We start from the raw sequence: 19,089 nt of genomic DNA on the forward strand, positions 1-19,089 counted from the left end.
TCTACTGTGTCAGTTTAAGATGTACATACTAATGGACTAACTCAATGACTTCCCCATCTAGTTGAACCTCTCCCCCATCCTGTGTTTACAAATTTGATTTTATAAGTAAATAGCCTTTTATGAATGAAAATGTATGGCTCTATATGTGTCTCTAGCAAATATTATCTTACTTAATTCAATGCATTATGCCAGCCAGATCTTCCCTTTGGATGTAATGTCATCTCACTTAGTAGCTATAACTTAATTTATACAAAATGGAACTCATGTACTACTCGTAAATCTACCTCTCTTTCATACTTGTTTTTATTGATACCATACCACTATTTTCTCATTTAACCTCAGGGTCAATCAAAACTGTTCCTTCTCTTTCACACTGATCTCCTCTTCCATCTGCCCTTACCCAAAGGCCAATCAATTAGCAGAGCTCATAGATTCTACTTTCACAGTACGTTTCATTTACATCCCCTTCTCTCCACTCACATAGAACTCTCCCTCTCCCACCCTCCTTCAGGCCCACATCACTTTTTGACTGGACTACTATAATCATTTCCTACTTAGTGTTTTAGCTTCTTCTTCTCCTTCTTCTTCTTCTTCTTCTTCTTCTTCTTCTTCTTCTTCTTCTTCCTCCTCCTCTTCTTCCTCTTCTACCTGTTCTTCTCACTTCAAACTATCTTCCACACAGCTGTTAAAATAATTCTCCTTAAGCATAGATGTGACTTGATAAAAAAAACAATCAATGCCTTACTAGCTGTGTGACCCCGGGCAAGTCACTTAACCCCAATTGCCTAAAACAAACAAACAAACAAAAAAACCCAATCAATGCCTATAGGATAAAATACAAACTCTTTAGACTGGCATTCTAATGGCTTTTTTTCAGTCCCCACCCTCCTAATCCTAACCCTAACCCTTTGACTTTGTTGATCAGCATTCTCCTTTTCTCTAGATTTTCGTGGCACTATTCTCTCCTGGTTCTTCTCCTATGTGTCTGTTCACTCTTTCTCACTCGCCTTTATTGGATCTTGACTTAGGTTATGCCTTCTAACCATGGGTATTCTCCAGGACTCTGTCCTAGTCTCTCTTCTCTTTTCCCTCTACTGTTTTACTTGTTGATCTTATCAGCTCCTATTGATTCAATTATCATCTCTATGCTCTTGATTCATAAATCTTTTCTAGCTTAACCTATTTGTTGATCTCCAGTCCGTCATCTCTAACCGCCTATTGGACATTTAGAACTGAATATCCTATAGATGTCTTAAATTGAACTCATTATTTCCCACCCACCCCCAAACCCTCCCCTCTTCCTAACTTCCTTATTACTACTGAGGGTACTGCCATCTTGCTAATCACCTAGCCTCTCAACCAAGTTGTCTTCCTGAACTCCTTACTCTGTCTTGCCCCCTATAGCCAATCTGTTACCAGATCTATTGATTTTAACTTCATAACATTTCTCATATATGCTCTCTTCTCTTGTCTGACACTGCCACCCCCCCCCAACCCTCAATACAGGACCTCATCAGTTTGTTTGGACTATTATAGTAGCCATCTGGTTTGTCTGCCTGCCTCAAGCCTTTCCCCACTTTGGTCTGTCCTCCACTCAGCTGTCAAATTAATCTTCCTAAAGTAAAAATCTGACTCTGTCACCCCTTTATTCAGTAAACTTTAATGGCTCCCTGTCCCCTCCAGGATCAAATATAAAATCCTCTAGTATTCAAACCCTTCCATCACCTGCCTCCTGTAAGACTTCTTATACCTTATTCTCTCACTCCCCCAAAGAACTCTGTATGATCCAATAAAACTGGCATCCTTGCTCTTCCTGTACAAGCCACTCCATCTCCTGACTGTGGGCATGTTTATTGACTGGCCTCTATGCCTTGAATGCTCTCCTTCCTCTCTATCTCCTGTTCTCTCTATCTTCAAGTTCCAGATAAAAGCTCACCTTCTACAGGAAGCCTTTCCTGATTCCCCTTCATGCCTTCCCTCCAAGGCTATTTTCAGTTTATCTAGTAACTGTCTTATTTATACTTAGTTGTATACATATTCTCTCTTCCATTGGACTGTGAGCCCCTTGAGAACAGGGATTGTCTTTTACCTTTCGTTGTATCCTTAGTGCTTATTATAGTGACTGATACATATTGTAAGTACTTAATAAATATTTAGTGGCTGCTTAGTATGTAAGGCCCTCCATATTATGGCCCATGCCCTCTTTTCCAGCCTTATTTCACATCATTCCTTCTCGTGAACTCTATGTTCTAGCCAGACTAGACTATTAACTATTTTCAAAATTTAACCCTTCATCTATTGCCTCCATACATTCATACAAGATATCTCCTATGAATAGAACACAGGCTGTCCTCTTTTCTGCCTCTTATAATCCTTGTTCTCCTTCAAGACTAAGCTCAGGTTCCACATTGTCCATGAAATCATCTCTTTCCCTCAACCAATTAGGACTCTCTCCCACCTTAATTTTTCTTTTACTACATCTATTTGTGTACGTGTTGCATCCTCATAGGATGTTAATTCCTTGAGGGCAGAAGCTGTTTTTTTTTCTTTTTGTTGTTGTTGTTGTTTATTTGTTTATGTATCTCCAGTGCCCAGCACAAAGCCTTACTCACAGTAGGTCCTTAATACTTTTTTTTTTTTGAAAATCGCATCCTTCATGTACTTTCATTTTCCTATGTGAGTTGTTAGTCTGATGTCTTTTGAGAGGCTATGAATCTCTTTGAGAGGATCCTGTAGTTTTCAGTGCAGTGAGTATAATGTCATCCACAAATAGGTGTATTTGTAAAACCTGATAACCCATGGTGAATCTGGGTTTCATTTGTGTTTAGGGCAGGACATCCTCTGCTATAGGGCTGAACACTTTTGGCAAACATGTATTTTCCTGTTTTATGTCTTGCTTGTTATTGAGAATAGGACCATTGAACAGTTATATCTGTATTTGCAGTTCAAGGAGTCTTGTATGATCTTAACATTTTAATAAGAATAGCCAACATTTATGTAGTGCTTTAAGTTCCACAGAACATTTTACATGTAATAGTAGCTGGCATTTATATACTGCTTTAAAGTTTGCAAAAATGCTTTACATACATTATTTCATTTGAATCCCACTACAATGCTGTGAGCTATAGGTACTACAGGTATTATTATCCCCATTTTACAGATGAGGAAACTGAGACTAAGAGAGGTTAAATGACTTGCCCATGATCACCCAGATAGTAATTGTCGGCGGGGATTTGAGCCCAGGTCTTCTCCTCACATCAGTCCTGTGAGGTAAGTACTACAGGTGATATTATGCCCATTTTACAGATAAGGAAACTTAAACTCAGAGATACGTGACCTGCCTGTGCTCACACATCTAATAAGTACCACAAACAATATTCACACCTGGGTCTGTAACTGACTCCAAGCCTAGCACCTCTCCCCACTTCCCCCCTAACTCCCCCAGCCCCAAGCCACAATCTTCTTGTATGTGAATAGGAAAAACCTGGTTGAAGTAGATCATTTAGGACTGAATTTTGCTCTGCTTTGCCACATCCTTTTTTGTGTTCCACAAACAGTAAATACAGAGTAGTAGGGGGTTGTATTTGCTATGTCCTGGTCAATTGTATTTGTGGAAGATGTGGTTTGCTTTTTTCTTTCCTGCCCATGTTTTCCTCAGTGAGACCCTTGTGTATGCAGAGACTGTTTTGAAAGACTTTGTAGAGATGGAAAAAAATTAGGCATATGTATTGGTAGGCACTGATATTTTCTTATTTGCCATTTAGGAGTATTAATTCCATGTGTGATCTTTTCCATTTTTTAATTTCCCGTTCTTTGAGACATACTGAAAATTTTTAGTTTAATTTAATAGATTTCCTTTCTTCCTGTATTTGGTCAGGTCCTACCAGGCTTCATTCTCTCAGTACCATTTCTACCACATAATACATTGACCATAAGAAACAGAGACAGTTAGTTAAAAATATTTATTAAAAGCCCACATGTGCCAGAAATTGAGTCTCATGGTACAAAAGTGAAATGGGGCCTGCCCTCAAGGAGCTCACATTCTTCTGGATGGACACAATGTACTTGTAGACAACCAAATACTGGATATATGTAGGGGAAAAAACAAACAAACACTCAGATGATTTCAAGGGGCAGATAGGAACCAGTGACCAGGAGATTGAGGAAGAGCCTCTTGAAGGAGATGGTACTTGATCTGAGCCTGGAGGGGAGCTAAAGGAAAGTGGAGGCAAAGGAAGGGGTGCATCCCGGCATGGCACCAGTGTGTACAGAGGCACAAAGATGAGGTGAAATGCTGTGCACAGGGAATGGCATAAGGGGAAATAGCACATAATAAGCCTGGACAGAGGCTCTGACCAATAACAAAGAGGAATATATATTTTATGTACTTAAAGCAATGGGGAGCTGCTGGAACTTTTTGAGTTGGATGTTGCTATTAGACCTGTGTGTTAGGAATATCTTTTTGGCAGTTATGTGGAGGATGGATTAGAAAGGAGAGACCACCACAGTAGAAGGATAGAGATATAGAGTTGGATAGAAACCCAGGAAGGACAAGGCTGAGACGTATGGTGGAGGGTGTGGGGAGTGGTGGTAGGGAAGGGAGCTTTATTCTAGACAGCCTGTAACTCAGAATCCCAAGGATTCAGGGGAGATTGGCATACTCTTTTAAGTAGCTATGGGAATCTTGATTTAATTATTATTTCTAAAAAAGAGGTGGAAAATGGGAAGAGATATGAAGGCCCTGGAAAAGAAAAATAACAAGAAACACACTATGTAGGCCCTAGTGTCCTGGTGGGTTGGTTTGCTGTGAGGAATGTTGGTGGAAGTGAGGTTTGACTTACTTGTCAGTCAATAACCAAGGCAGATCTAACTTAGGATAAGTCCCAAAACATAAACAGATTAACATCCTCAGGCCTGGGGAACAGGGTCTCTAAAAATCCAGAGTTGCTGTTCCTAATAGAGGCAGGTAGGTGGCAGAGGGAAGAAGCCTTGATGTCAGAGTGGAATAGTTGGGTGGGATGAAGCTCATTCTAGAGATGAGGTAGGACAGTGAAAGGTAATAAATCCTTGGATTTGGGACTTAGGAAGATCTGGGTTCAAGTCCTGCTACCTCACACCAGCTTTGTCACCCCGGACAACTCATTGAACTCTGTGTCTCAATTGATTCCTTAAGACTTACCCTACTAAGTCATCAATGACTTGTAATCTTTATTGGTGGAGGACGTTCCCACCCTGATGAAATCATAGATCTTTCTAGGATCCTGTTACACACAGAGTACTGAAATACAGGAATACCTCAGAGATATTGCAGGTTCATTTCTAGACCACTGCAGTAAAGCAAGTCACATGAATATTTTGGTTTCCTAGTGCATATAAGTTATGTTTACATTATGCTGTAGTCTACTAAGTGTGCAGTAGTATTAACTCTAAAAAACAATGTGCATACCTTAATTAAAAAGTACTTTATTGCTAAAAATGCTAACCATCATCTGAGCCTTCAATGAATTGTAATCTTTTTGCTGATAGAGGGTCTTGCCTCAGTGTTGATGTCTGCTGACTTATCAGGGTAGTGGTTGCTGAAGATTGGGGTAGCTGTGGCAGTTTCTTAAAATATGGCAATGAAGTTTACTGCTTCAGTTGACCCTTCACCTTTCACTTGAATGCTTAGAGGCTATTGTAGGATTATTAATTGGCCTAATTTCAATATTGTTGTGTCTCGGGGAATAGGGAGGCCTCTGGAGAGGGAGAGAGATGGGGGAATGAAGGGTTGGTGGAGCAGTCAGAGCACACAACATTTATCAGTTAAATTTCTGTCTTATGTGGGTGTAGTTTATAGTACCCCCCCCCAAAAAACCAATTACAATAGTAATGTCAAAGATCACTGATTACAGATCACCATAATAGATGCAAAAATAATGAAGGGGTTTGAAATATTGCAAGAATTACCAAAATGTGACAGACACACCTTGTGAGAGTATATGCTGTTGGAAAAATGGTGCTGATAGACTTGCTCAATGCAGGACTGCCACAAGCCTCTAGTTTGTAAAACAAAACAAAACAAAATGCAAAGTCTGTGAAGCACAATAAAGTGAAGCACAATAAAATGAGGTATACTGGTATTACAGTTCAAATGTGGAGTTTTGGCTGTCATTAAGTACAAAAAGAGATAGCAGTAAAAAGTCTTACATATCTGTTTCATTTCACATCTACTTGTCAAATACTTTCCAGCTTCATATAGATTGTTTTTGGAGGGTTTCAAGGGTCTCATGCCAAGCTTTCTGTTCCATTACATTGCTTTTTGCTGTTTTGTGATGCATCAATGCTTATAATCTTCTTTTTTTTGATCTTCCTTCAAAAGGTTTTACAAGTCACCCTTTATTCTAAATCAGGATTGCCCTTGACTGCCATGTTGTTAAGATTTGTTGAGAAGATCAAATGCTTGTTGGATAAGGTGACATCTGGGTACCTTTGACCTCACTGTGGCATTTGCTTTTAGATCAGTGAGTTACCCAGGAAATGGTAATAATAAGAGTTAATGTTTTTACTTTTTTCTATTTTTCAACATCAACAGCTTATTTATATAGGGTATGTTGGACCTGTTGTAACTGAACATGTGTAATCTTTTTATCTTTAACATTTATTAAATTTGGTATTTTGATTTTAATTTGAGCTTTACTTTAATCTTTCAGTAATTTGACTGCATAGAGATTGCTGATTCTGAAATTGCCGCTGCATCAGCAACCAGTCTTTTCTTGCTTATTAAAATAGAGTCAGTTTCTTTGTAGTAATATTTGCTTGCTATGTTCAACTCTTTTTGAAGGTCTTTTCGAAGAAAGTGTTTGTAATATCCAGGCCTGACATTTCTGAGTGAATAGTCAGCAAGCTTTTGGACTCTTTCATTTTCTTAATCTCTAACCACATTTTTCAGTGTTTTTCACTGGCCTCCTTGGTGCCCTTCTTTCATGGAAACCACTGAGTATCGAAGTATATATCGACATAGTTTGAAAGATCTTGCCAAGTTATTTGTAGAATTTTACTATATGTTCATCTACTGCTAAAGATTTTGGTGCCCAAGCTACGACAATTTTCATGGTGATGCTCTTGCTTGTGCTTTTCGTGAACACTGTGAAAGCAAGGTAACCAAGTATCCCGTGAAATGTTTCTTACTGCCTTTGGATACATGATGAAACTAATTTTGTTAACTACTTTATTAAATCATCTGAAAAAAATTTGTGAGTCATCCTGATTTCTGGTTTTATTTATATATATACACACACGTATATATGGGTGTGTATATGTATTTGTGTATGATGTATATGGGTGTGTATATATGTACACACACACACACACACACACACACACACACCAGTTCCTCTACAGGTATATCTACTCATATGGAAATTTTTTATTTAGAATACCAGAAGCCAAAGTAAGGTTTATAGAGAGAATAAAACTGTAAATTTTGGCAGCCACCACCCTTTTTGCTTCATCACTCTGAATGAGGAGGCTGAAGGCGACTCTAACGATAGGGGGACAGACATTTTGTGTCTTTATCTCTTTCTTCTTTGGTCATAGCAAAAAAAAATAATTCATTATCTAATACCCAATCTTCTGTGTTTTTTTAATTTAAAAAATGATATATTTTATTTTGATACAACAGATACTTTTCAAGAAATGATCAAACAAATCCTTTAAAAAGTGCCAAGAAAACAGACTGTTGATGATTAACAGAAAGGGAGGGATGTGTCCTTAAACTTTGAAACAAGTTGTTAACGTTATATTTGGCTAGAGTCTTGTACCAGCCGTCTGCTAATAATCATTTCTGTATCTAGATAGTCTGAGCCTTGGCAGCAGACACTGTCTATAGCCAGCACCATATATCCATAAACCCTTTCCAGCTTGGTAGAGCCTGCCAGAGCCCATGCTCTGCTGGCAGACTTCTTGCCACATTGAGTGAGGCTTTGGCGAAGGAAGGAGGGAGGGAGTGAAGATAGGAAGGAAAGAAGGAAGAAAGGAAACAGGCATTTATTAAATGCTTATTTATGTGCCAGGCACTAATCTAAGCCCTGGGGATACAAACACAAGGAAAAAAAGAGTTCTTACCCTTAAGGAGCTTACATTCTAATGGAGAAAGACAGTGTACAAAAGGGAGTTGAAAAAAGCGGAGATGAAGGAGCCCATTTTGTAAGGATTTGATTACATACTGATTTTGCCCTTATGAGTGTTATGTAATATATGTAGGAATACTTCTGGGTCAGGATTTATTGAGCTTAACATGAATGCTTCTGGCCTGAATGAATGCTATAAGGATTAATGAGATAAACTGCTTTACCTGTTTTGAAACAGGATTTGTCATATTGTCAACATTAAAGCAGTCTTGTCTCTAATTTACATAGTGTGTAAGAAGAATTCTAATTCATTTGACTCATGGGTTTAAATTCTGTATTTTTTTTGGACTTCATGTTTGCTGGCTATAGATTGATTTTAATATTCATTAACACAGATACTATCTAAATACTGGTCGTTGATAATTATTTAGAATGTATTTTACATATCATATAATAGTTTTTATTCAATGTATTTTCTTTTATAGAAAATATATATTGAGACAACTTGTAATCTTGTTAATTACTGACTTTAGTAAATTTTAATGTTGTATTTTCAGATTTAGAGAAAAGAAGTTCTTCAGATCTATTTATTGTTTGAAAATTCAAATTAAATGTTACCATTAAATCTTCAAATTTGACATGGTTACACTTTTCTCTATCTTTTATTTCTTAGGTTATTATCGAACTGAGAGAGATAAAGGGACACAGTATGAACTCTTTTTTAAGAAGGCAGACCTTATGGAATACAGACATGTCACTTTGTTCCGACCCTTTGGACCTCTTATGAAAGTAAAGAGTGAAACAATTGACATTACCAAATCAGTTATTAATATCATTGTACCTCTTGCTGGAAGGACTGAGGCATTTGCACAGTTTATGCAGAACTTCAGGTAACTGCGTTAGGATTTTAAGGAATCCATATAACCATCTTAAAAGAAACCTTCATATTCCACCTTTTTTTTTCCTACTTTGTCAGAGTGACTTGAATTTACAGAATATATATGTGACTTACACCTGTTTATGGTATTTGAGTGATAGTATAACTGATGCTGTAATAATTCCTGCATACATTAAAATGTCTTACCTTGAAAATCAAGTTTGTTTTACTCCAATCATTTGAAGCCCAGTTCATTTTCTTGATGAAAATGAGATTTTTTTTTTCTACTCTGATTTTATTTTAGGGATGTATGTATTCTTCAGGACAAGAGGATTCACCTTACAGTGGTATATTTTGGTGAAGAAGGACTATCTAAAGTCCAGATCATCTTAGAATCAGTTTCTCGGTAAGCAAGTCAGTAAGTAAACATGTTCATATATGAAAGTTTACTTATTTTGAATTGCTGTCAGTGTTTTCTTTTTTTCCTGCAGTCTAAGCGATAGTGCCTGTTGAAATGATAGTTTTTTCCTATGATTTTCTTATGTGTCTTTTTCTCTTTACTTATCTGGGTTTTCAATTCCGTTGTATCTATTTTTGTTGTATCTGTCCAAATCTGAAGATAAGAGAAATTGTCTTTGATAGAGAAACTAGAAGTGTTTTGAAACTCTCCAACCTCCCCTGCCTCTCATAACAGTATACTCTTCTAATTCTCTTTTCTTTCTGATGGCCTGTTATGTCCTCTTTGGTGATTCTTTCTCCCATCTCCTAAATGTGATGATCCACAATGTCAGCCAAATATTTCTTCTCTCTTAGAGGTCTCATCTCATCTCTGTGAACTCTCCCTTTGTTCATTGCCATGTCAGATTTCTTTCCTGCCTCTGATCTTCTTATTTCCAAATAGCCACTCAGCATTTCCACCTGCATTTCCCATTGGCACTTGAAAGTCAACCTGTTTAAAACTGAACTTGTCCTCCTTCTCCACAGCTCTATAAAAGCTTCTTTAACCAGTTTTTCTCCTTCATCTAATTCTCTTATTTCTTCCAGAAGTGAACATCAGTCCTCTTTGACTTCTTTTTCAGCACCTCACTTTCCATCTCCACTGCCACTGCTCTGATTCAGGTCCTCCTTTCATCATGCTTGGATGGTTGCCCTCGCTTCCTAACTTCCCCCTCCCTTCCCCCATGTTCCTGCCAGATCAGTCATCCTGAAACACCACTTGACCATTTGATCATATGATTGCAATGCTCAGAACTTTAGTGGTTCTCAGTTGCCCACAGGGTTGTTTATATTCATGGCTAGCCAGGTGACCTTAATCTACCTTTCTAGTTCATATTTTCCACTCTTCTCCTAGCAGTTCCTAACTTCTTGTGTGTCACAGACCCTTTTGGCAGTCTGGTGAAACCTAGGGACCCCTTCTCAGAATATTATTGGTTGAGTACATTTATAAATGAAGGAAATGAAAAATTATGGTTAGAGATCAGTGAAAATAAAGATGTAATTTTTTTCCCCATTCAAGTTCATGGATCTACTGCATGGTCTGTGTATCCCAGATCATGAACCTTTGCCCTGTAAGAACTTGTTGCACTAACCATACTGGTCTACTCAGTGCTTTAGAATACACTTTGAAAGCATCTTTGTCCCTTTCCCGAATGTCCCTTTTGGGAAAGACTTCACTTTCTGACTGTTAAAATCAAACCCAACCCTTTAAGTACCACTTAAATTTCCCCTCTTTGAGCTTCAAAGTCTTACTATGTCACTCTTCTCCCAAATTATCTCTTCTTTCTCTGAACTCTTATAACATATTCACCCTTTACCACTTATTTGCCATTATTTTTATTGCTTAACTTTTTTTTATGTTTACAAACCTTATTTCCCTACTTTTATATTAAGCCATTATAGTTCAGGAACTTCTTTGTATTATATCTCACAGTACCTATCATGTAATAGGTGTTCAATGAGTGTTGATATAAATGAAACTGGTAATATCCCTTCAGACCTCTGGGATATGATTTGTTAAAGATACAGGTGACTTGAAGTCATTTGGGAGAAACTAGGTACTCTTTTACTATCTACTTGTTTTTCATTACCACGTCAACATTGTTTTACATGCACACATACATACATACATACATATACACACACACACACATATATATACATATTTCAAATGTATTTTCTCTAAAAATTGCCTTGGGAAGTTGTATTATAATTTTTTTAGAATTACATCTTTTTTTGTGTCTGTTTTTCTCTTAGTGAAGCTAATTTTCACAATTTTACATTGGTTTCATTGAATGAAGAATTTAATCGAGGCCGAGGACTAGATGTGGGTGCCAGAGCCTGGGACAAGGGAGAGGTCTTGATGTTTTTCTGTGATGTTGATATATATTTCTCAGCAGAGTTTCTTAACAGTTGCCGATTAAATGCTGAACCAGGTATGTAAAATCTTAGTAAATTTAATTTGAAATTTCAGAGTATTTACATATTTTGTTTTTATATGGAGAAATTTACTGTTGAATTTTCAGTTATATATGCAGTTTATAATAAAATTGTAGATCCTTGAACTATTGAAGTGAAATGTGTAGGACAACTAGAAAAACAGAAATGTGATCAGTAATTGAAAATCTACAGCATATCACCAAAGCTAAAACCTGAAGCCAAGCCACCCAACGAGCAGGAAAAGAATCTTTGTTATAAGGTTAATTGACTAATTGGTTGGTTGGTTGTTGCCCTTCGTTCTTGAAGAGGACCAAAATGACATCACTATATTGGGGTCAAGGAAGGTGCTGTGCTCTGTGAGCAAAGCAAAATTGCAGTAGCTCAAAAGAAATGTGAGATGTGAAATTTAGAGCCACGTTCACTCCAAATGTTCATATGTTCCAAGCTCATATTGATTTGATCAGCCACAAGGATAATAGGTGTGCAGAGAACAGGAGGAGACATAGTGGTTGTATGATCTCATGTTTCTCCTAATTAGAAAATAGTGATCTAGTACTTAAATATCTACTGTGTGCCAGGCACTGTGTCTGAAGTAGAGGGAGCAAAAAGCAGTCTCTGTTCTTAAGGAACTCACAGTCTAATGAGAGAGAACACATGATACAACTGTGTATCAATAAGATATACATTGGAGGGAGTGTCAGAGGAAAAGCACTAAAATAATAATTATAATTATAATAGCTAAAGTTCATATAGCATCTATACATGCCAGGCACTAATCTAAGTGCTTTATAAATATTACCTCATTTGATGGTCAAAATAACCCTGAGAGACAGGCGCTGTTATTATCCCCATTTTACAGTTGAGGAACCTGAGACAGCCTAAGGTTAAATGACATACCTAGGGTCACACAGCTAGGAAATATCAGACTAGATTTTAACTCAGATCTTCCTGACACCAGACCCAACACTCTATCCACCACATCACCTACCTTCCTGGCACAAGGAGTATATTCGTGGTTTGCAAAACTTCAGACCCAGTTGATCAGCATGCATTCCTCTAGCATATGTTACGTGTCAGGTACTGTGTTAGGTGTCACAGATACAATGATAGAAATCAAACTGACCCTATCCTTTGGGCACTTTCATTCTGTCAGGAGAAGCAACATGTATCCTATTGCATAAATACCCAGTATATCTGCAATACATACAGAGTTATTTGGGGAGGCTCGGAATTCCCAGAGGCAGCGTGGAGGGAGTACATTTCAGGCATGAGGCACTGACAGTTTATGCAAAGACACAGAGACAGGAGCTGGAGTGTTGTGTACTAGGAATAATACCTGGTTAACTGGGACATAGAGTATGTGAAGAGGAATAATGTATGAGCCTGGGAAGATAGGATCAGAGGGTAACAGATGTAGGTCATTGAATCTTTCTCCTTTGTTCTGTAGAGGTGAAAACTGAAACTGTGGTTCATTGACTTGCCCAGATTCATACAGCCAGTATGTGTTTAAGGCAGAATCAGAATCCATGTCATCCTGACTCCAGGTCCAGCCTTGTGTCCATTAGACGCATAGGCTGTAACCAGACAGAGGAGGGTTTGGAGTGAGATGTCATGAAGTCTGTATTTGATTTTGGTGGTGTTAGGGTCCCCTGGAGCTTTTTGAGTCTGGAGTTATGTGGTCAAACTTGAGATTTAGGAATATTCTTTTGAAGGGTAGATAGTAGTGGAAAGAGACTTGAGGAAGGGAAACCAATGAGATGGCTGTTTCGATATTCTGAGTGAAAGGTGATAAAGCCCTGAAGCAAGATGGTGGTCACGTGAATGTAGAGAATGGGATGAATGTGAATATTGGGCAACTGATTGGATCTGGGGGATGTGGGAGATTACTTTGGGGCTATAAAACTTAGATGTCTAAGAACAGTGGTGTCCTCAATAGAAATAGGTTAGGAAGAGGGGAACATTTTCATGGAAAGGTAAATTCTGTTTCAGGCATAGTAAATTTGAGATGTCTATGGAGCGTCCATTGTGAAATATTTGCGAGGCAGTTGTTAACATAGGATTGGAGCTAGAGAAAGAAACTGGACTGGATATATAGTTGTCTGCATAGAAATAATAACAAACTGTGAGAGCTACCGAGATCACTGAGAGAGAAGGTAACAGAGAGAGGAGAGAAAAAGAAGGCTGAGGAGAGTCGTGGGTTACAGCACAGTTAGGGACTAGGATATAGATAATGATTTTCTAAAAAAAAGATATTTTGGTCTCAGAAGTCATAGGGATGGTGAGTGGAATAATAAAGTAGCCAGTGGACAATGTTTTTTTTTTAAAGAAATCTTTTTCAATTCATGTGGATTTGATTACAATTCTTTGGAACAAAATATGGAAGATAATGGGGGAGATATGTATGTAGGATCACATTTTGCCACTTACTAGTCTTAAGATTTTCCATGAATGTTATCTTTTCTGGGCCTCTGTTTTTTCATCTGCCAAGCAGATGTCTACCTCACAGGTTGTTGAGAAGTTCAAATGATAGAACATATTAGAAGCTGCTTTGATGACTGTGAAGCACTATGCAAGTGTGAGATAATTTGCATTTTTTATATTGAATTTTCTTACCAAGATATATATCTATACAACTTAAATTCCTTTTGTGGTATCATCTCAAGTCCTGAAAAAGCCATTTAATGTCCAAAGAATACATGACATACTTTGAAATTCCTGTGGAAATGAACATTACATATGCCCTTCTTTCCCACCTTCTGGTTTCCATTAGGGCTATATTAGTCTAATGATAGTTCTTATTTTGTGATACTGTTATTTGTCCTACATACAGTAGTCCAACTTGCAAAATTGTTTTTTTTTCCTTTAATTTACTACCTTTACTAATGTATGATGCCTTTTTAGTAATTTGTTTTTAAAGAATGCATTAACAACACTTATTTTGTCTGACAATTTTAGACAACTAGCCTGAGTGTCTGGGATATCCCTCAGCCTGCCATTGCCTTAGATGTTTTGCCAGGCTATTCCTGAAGGCTGTGATATTTTTATAGAATTAATCAGTGTAATGCTGGAAAGAATATTCATTAAGATCTTTTTCTTCTGAAACTTCTTTGATTCTTATAATATAGTTTCTTTTTATTCACAGGAAAAAAAGTTTTTTATCCAGTGGTGTTCAGTCTTTATAATCCTGCTATTGTTTATGCCAATCAAGATGTGCCACCACCAGTTGATCAGCAATTAGTAAGTGTTGTTCAGTTGTGTTATGGTAGGTTTAAAAATACTTTCTTGTTTTCTAGAATTATTTGTAATCTCTTTGCTTTTAAATCTGACCAGAAAAAGTTGACAATCTGAAACAAATCCTATGTAAATACAGTTTTTCATTTTCTTAAATGTCTTGAAATTTATTTTGCCAGTCTTAAATATGTTTTTGCCAAATCAAGTAAGTTTTGAATAATTAACAAAAAATCAAATTTTAAGTAAAACCTGTTCAGCATTTATGGAGTCTGAGTCTGAGATATTTGTGGTTATATCAAAGTATTGCTTAAATGCTTGAAGTGATATATTTAGTTTTTAAAATACAAATTTCTTTGGTTGGACTTTGGCTTTAGATATTACTACTCTGAATTTAAGATATTGAGTTCTAGTCTCAGCTTTTCTACTAATTTCCTTAAAGTGGCAAGAATTTGTAATCCACAGACAATGTGAACTGTTAACAAAAGTTTCAAAATATGTTTAAATGCTCATAATTTTGTAAGATTATGTAAATGTCTAATTTTGTTCAAGATAGAAAATAGTTACATTTGGAATGTTGTATTTCATTTGCTTTTGACTTATTTTTGTGTAGTCAAAACTCAACTAGCTATTTTATTGATTTAAAATGAAAAATGATTCAGATTTATTATTCAAGGTCCACAAAAAAGACTCTGGATTCTGGCGAGATTTTGGTTTTGGAATGACTTGTCAATATCGAACAGATTTTCTGACTATTGGTAAGTTACATTCAGCTAATCCATAATATTTTCCTTAATTTTTAAGGATAGAGTTTCTGTGACCATTGATGTCTGATCCCTTACTGTATTTACTTTGATGTCAAATCTTTACTTGTGTTTGACAGTTTTTTTTAATTAAAATAGAAATGTCCATTTTCAAAGAGGATACTGAGGTTGAAAGGCAAAGTGTGGGGAAGGCATATAAAGGTTATTGTATGGAAGGGTCAAAAGATAAAATGTTCCCTACCACTTAGTGAAAGGACATTAGCTTATAAAATATCACAAGGATTTAATTTATGTGGAGGTTAGTTTCTTTTAATCTTTAAAACTTTGTAATCTGTTGAAGTACCTCAATTAGTTTTGGATATTTCTACAACAATGAGTTCTTAAACACTATTAATGTTTTTGTTGAACTCATAATGTTGTTATTCAAAGAACTCAAGAGCATTACTATGTAGGTAACACAAATTTAGTGGCAAAATTGTTTGCATTTTAGGTAAATTCTCTTGCTTATTACTTTAGAGGCATGAATGATAAGGTCTTAAGTTCTTGTATCTAGTGGTTTTAATTAAAGATAACAAATTAGGAAAGTGGTATAATGGAAGGAGATCTAGGTTTAGTTAAGATTCTCTTAGCTCTGTATCGGGCAATTCATTTAAGCATTTTGAAGTTAAATTGCCCTATGAGTTAGGCCCTTTTAGTTTTTTTGATATGCAGTGGTCAAAATAAGTCATCCAGCTATCATTATCAAAATTTTTTTATAAACATTGATACAGAAAAATTACTAAACCTTAATAATGTTGACCATAATTTTGTTCAGTAAACAGAAAAAATGGGTTACTAATAATATCAATTTTGATTTTGCAGGTGGATTTGATTTGGAAGTAAAAGGATGGGGTGGAGAGGATGTTCATCTGTATAGAAAATACTTACGTGGTAATCTTATTGTTATTCGAACCCCAGTTCCTGGTCTTTTTCACCTGTGGCATGAGAAGCACTGTGCTGATGAGCTGACCCCAGAGCAATACCGTATGTGCATACAGTCAAAAGCCATGAATGAGGCTTCTCACTCCCACCTTGGAATGCTTGTCTTCAGGGAGGAGATAGAGACTCATCTCCATAAACAAGCATATAGGACAAATAGTGAACCTGTTAGATAAATTACCCATCATTTTAATGCATTATAATATGAACAACAACCAGCACTATTCACTTGCCTTAATTAGTTTACAAATGCAGTGCCTCTCTCAAAGAACTTTTTATCTTTCAGATCTTTCTGTGCTTGACACAGTTCAGTTATCTGAAATGAGAAGAAAAATCGAGTGTTTAATTGAAATCCTCAATTTTGTGAGAATACAGCGGCAAAGAACAACTGCCCAATTTGTTCAATGAGAATCTAATATTTTCCACCCAAAGTTGTTATACTGTCTATCTTAGTTGTGGTACTGTGCTTTTCAGACATGACTTGATTATGTCTTTGCATTTGATCAGTTTAATTCATTCTGCTGATGGTATTCGTAGCATATTTATATTTAGGAAAGAGCGTGTTGTTTTCTGCTAAGTAGTAATGAGTGGCCATGCTTTTTGTGTCTGGATGAGGTCTGTGGTCATTGAGTACTTAATTAATCTTACTAAGAGAATGAGAAGCCGAAGAAGTTAACAGAGGAAAATTGGCTCACCTGTGGTCATTCTGCCAAGTACAACAGTAGCAGAGATGGGAACTTAATACCTTTGTATCAGTTTATTGCTTTGCCCACAAATCTCTGTGAGAAAATGTGTGGCAATGGGAAACTTACTGAAAAACTTGATTTTAGGTAAAAGTACATGGCTGGATTAGGTGTTTAACATTAATGTGCCATTACATTCTTAATCATCACATTACAAGGTTAGTAATCATATAGAAAAAAAAAGTAGCTGCACTATTTTTATATTAAGGAGAATAAAATATATCAAGAATTTTTGAAAAGTAGCATTAAGGAATTTTAGTTGAAAGGGACTTTAGAGATCATGTAGTTCAGTACCCTTGTTATACAACTGAGGAAACCAGTAATTTGCTAGAGAACACACAATTAGATAAGTGGAAGACAGGACCAGGAACTAGTCTCTCTGCGCTCTTAGTCCAGTGCTTTTACCCCCACACTTGCTGCCTCCACAGAAGAACCTTTCATTATGTTGGTAAATAATTCTGTATGAAGTGGCAGTTGGTGTATACACAAACAGCATTTGCTTATGTAAGCTAAGCAAACAGTCCTGTGGGTGAATTTCAGAATATATAAGGACTGTAAATTTAAATGAATGGGCTTTTAAAAAAATCTTTCTATTGCTATACATAACATGGGAAACAACCATTTAATTACGCCCATTTTCTGATGTATGTTGAAAGGTACTGTTTCTCTGGGAAAACTTGCTTGTATCTTTGGGTTGATAGGTTAGAACTTCACAGGAAATGACTCAGTTTACATGCAATAAGACTTCATTAATTTGGAATAATAGAAAATGAACAATGTAACATGTTGAAGTATCTCAAATATTTTAAAAGATCCATTTTATTAAAATATAAATTATAAATGAAGATAAACATGAATATTACTAATGAGGCATAATGTAGTGATTTAAAATCACATTTACAGTAAACCTTATAGTGTATCACAAATATTTGCTATGACATAAACTTATAGAAATTGTTTTATTTGAAAGTTGGAAATATATCAAAGTAATACTTAATTTTAAAAATCTTTTGTTTTAAAAAGGTACTGATTTTAGATTGGATTCCCCTTATTTTCACTAAGACTCTGAAATTTTAAAGAAAGACATATTTTGAACCTTTTATTAAGTAAGAATCACACTATTTTTGAATTGTTACAGATTCTAAGTTAGTGGGGTCTGTTAGGTTTTACTGTAGTTTTGATCAGTGTTTAATTCACCTCTACTTGAATGAGGTTGGATTTAGGCATTTAAGATATGGAATAAGATATACTGTTAAAAATTATTCTGGACGTCCTTTGTACATAAATTGCCTGTTATTTATTGTGAAGACTAGTGTATTATGGTATTTAAAATGAAAGAATGTAATCATTTGCAAAGGTAAGCTGCAACTGTTTCTTTTTGTATGCCAGAATTAGGTACCTTTTCTGCATTTGAATAGCTTTTTATTTAAGTATGAAAATTATGAAATGGAAACGTTACTATGTTTTCATCATTGTACGGTACCAGTAAAGTATTTTTATTACCAACAATTGTCTGAAAATGTCATCTTTTTTTTTTGTCTCAATGTGAGCTACAATGTCTGCTTTCTCCTTTACAAATCAGCAGCTGAGAAATACAAGAAGACAGCAGCTCTGTACTGTTTTAAGTAGACAGTCAGTGAAGCTGCTACTCAGGAGATGTTGATCACAGTGTATTTAGAAGATGATCTGTTTAGATCTAGAATGAATCTTAGAGGGCCTGATTTGTCCATTTACTCATTTAGTTATTGGCAGAAGTAAGTGGCTACTAATTTTTCCCCCGTATGTGTTGTTTGAATATCAAAAGTAAACACATTTTGTTATATAAAAATTTCATTGTACTGATGATTTTAAAGATTCTTATATTTTTATTCAAGATTTGACCTATACTTGCCTTCATTCTCCCTTACTTTGCTTAAAGAACCTGTAATCTTTAGTCACATGCTGTTGGATGAAGG

The 19,089-nt window shown here is 36.1% G+C and overlaps 1 protein-coding gene across 1 annotated transcript in view; it reads left to right on the forward strand.

Moving 5' to 3' along the window:
• CSGALNACT2 (chondroitin sulfate N-acetylgalactosaminyltransferase 2) overlaps positions 1-18,640 on the forward strand; it is a 44,017-nt gene extending 25,377 nt beyond the window's left edge. The window contains exons 5-10 of the mRNA XM_027860069.1: positions 8,782-8,998; positions 9,290-9,391; positions 11,239-11,417; positions 14,564-14,658; positions 15,326-15,407; positions 16,275-18,640. Of these exons, the coding sequence (XP_027715870.1) occupies positions 8,782-8,998; positions 9,290-9,391; positions 11,239-11,417; positions 14,564-14,658; positions 15,326-15,407; positions 16,275-16,567 (968 nt within the window). The 3' untranslated portion in view covers positions 16,568-18,640. The remainder of the gene's footprint in view (positions 1-8,781; positions 8,999-9,289; positions 9,392-11,238; positions 11,418-14,563; positions 14,659-15,325; positions 15,408-16,274) is intronic.
• Positions 18,641-19,089: the final 449 nt, after the last annotated feature.

This window comes from Vombatus ursinus, unplaced genomic scaffold, assembly GCF_900497805.2.
Source record: "Vombatus ursinus unplaced genomic scaffold, bare-nosed wombat genome assembly UNPS02000749.1, whole genome shotgun sequence".
In the NCBI taxonomy this organism is placed as follows: domain Eukaryota; kingdom Metazoa; phylum Chordata; class Mammalia; order Diprotodontia; family Vombatidae; genus Vombatus; species Vombatus ursinus.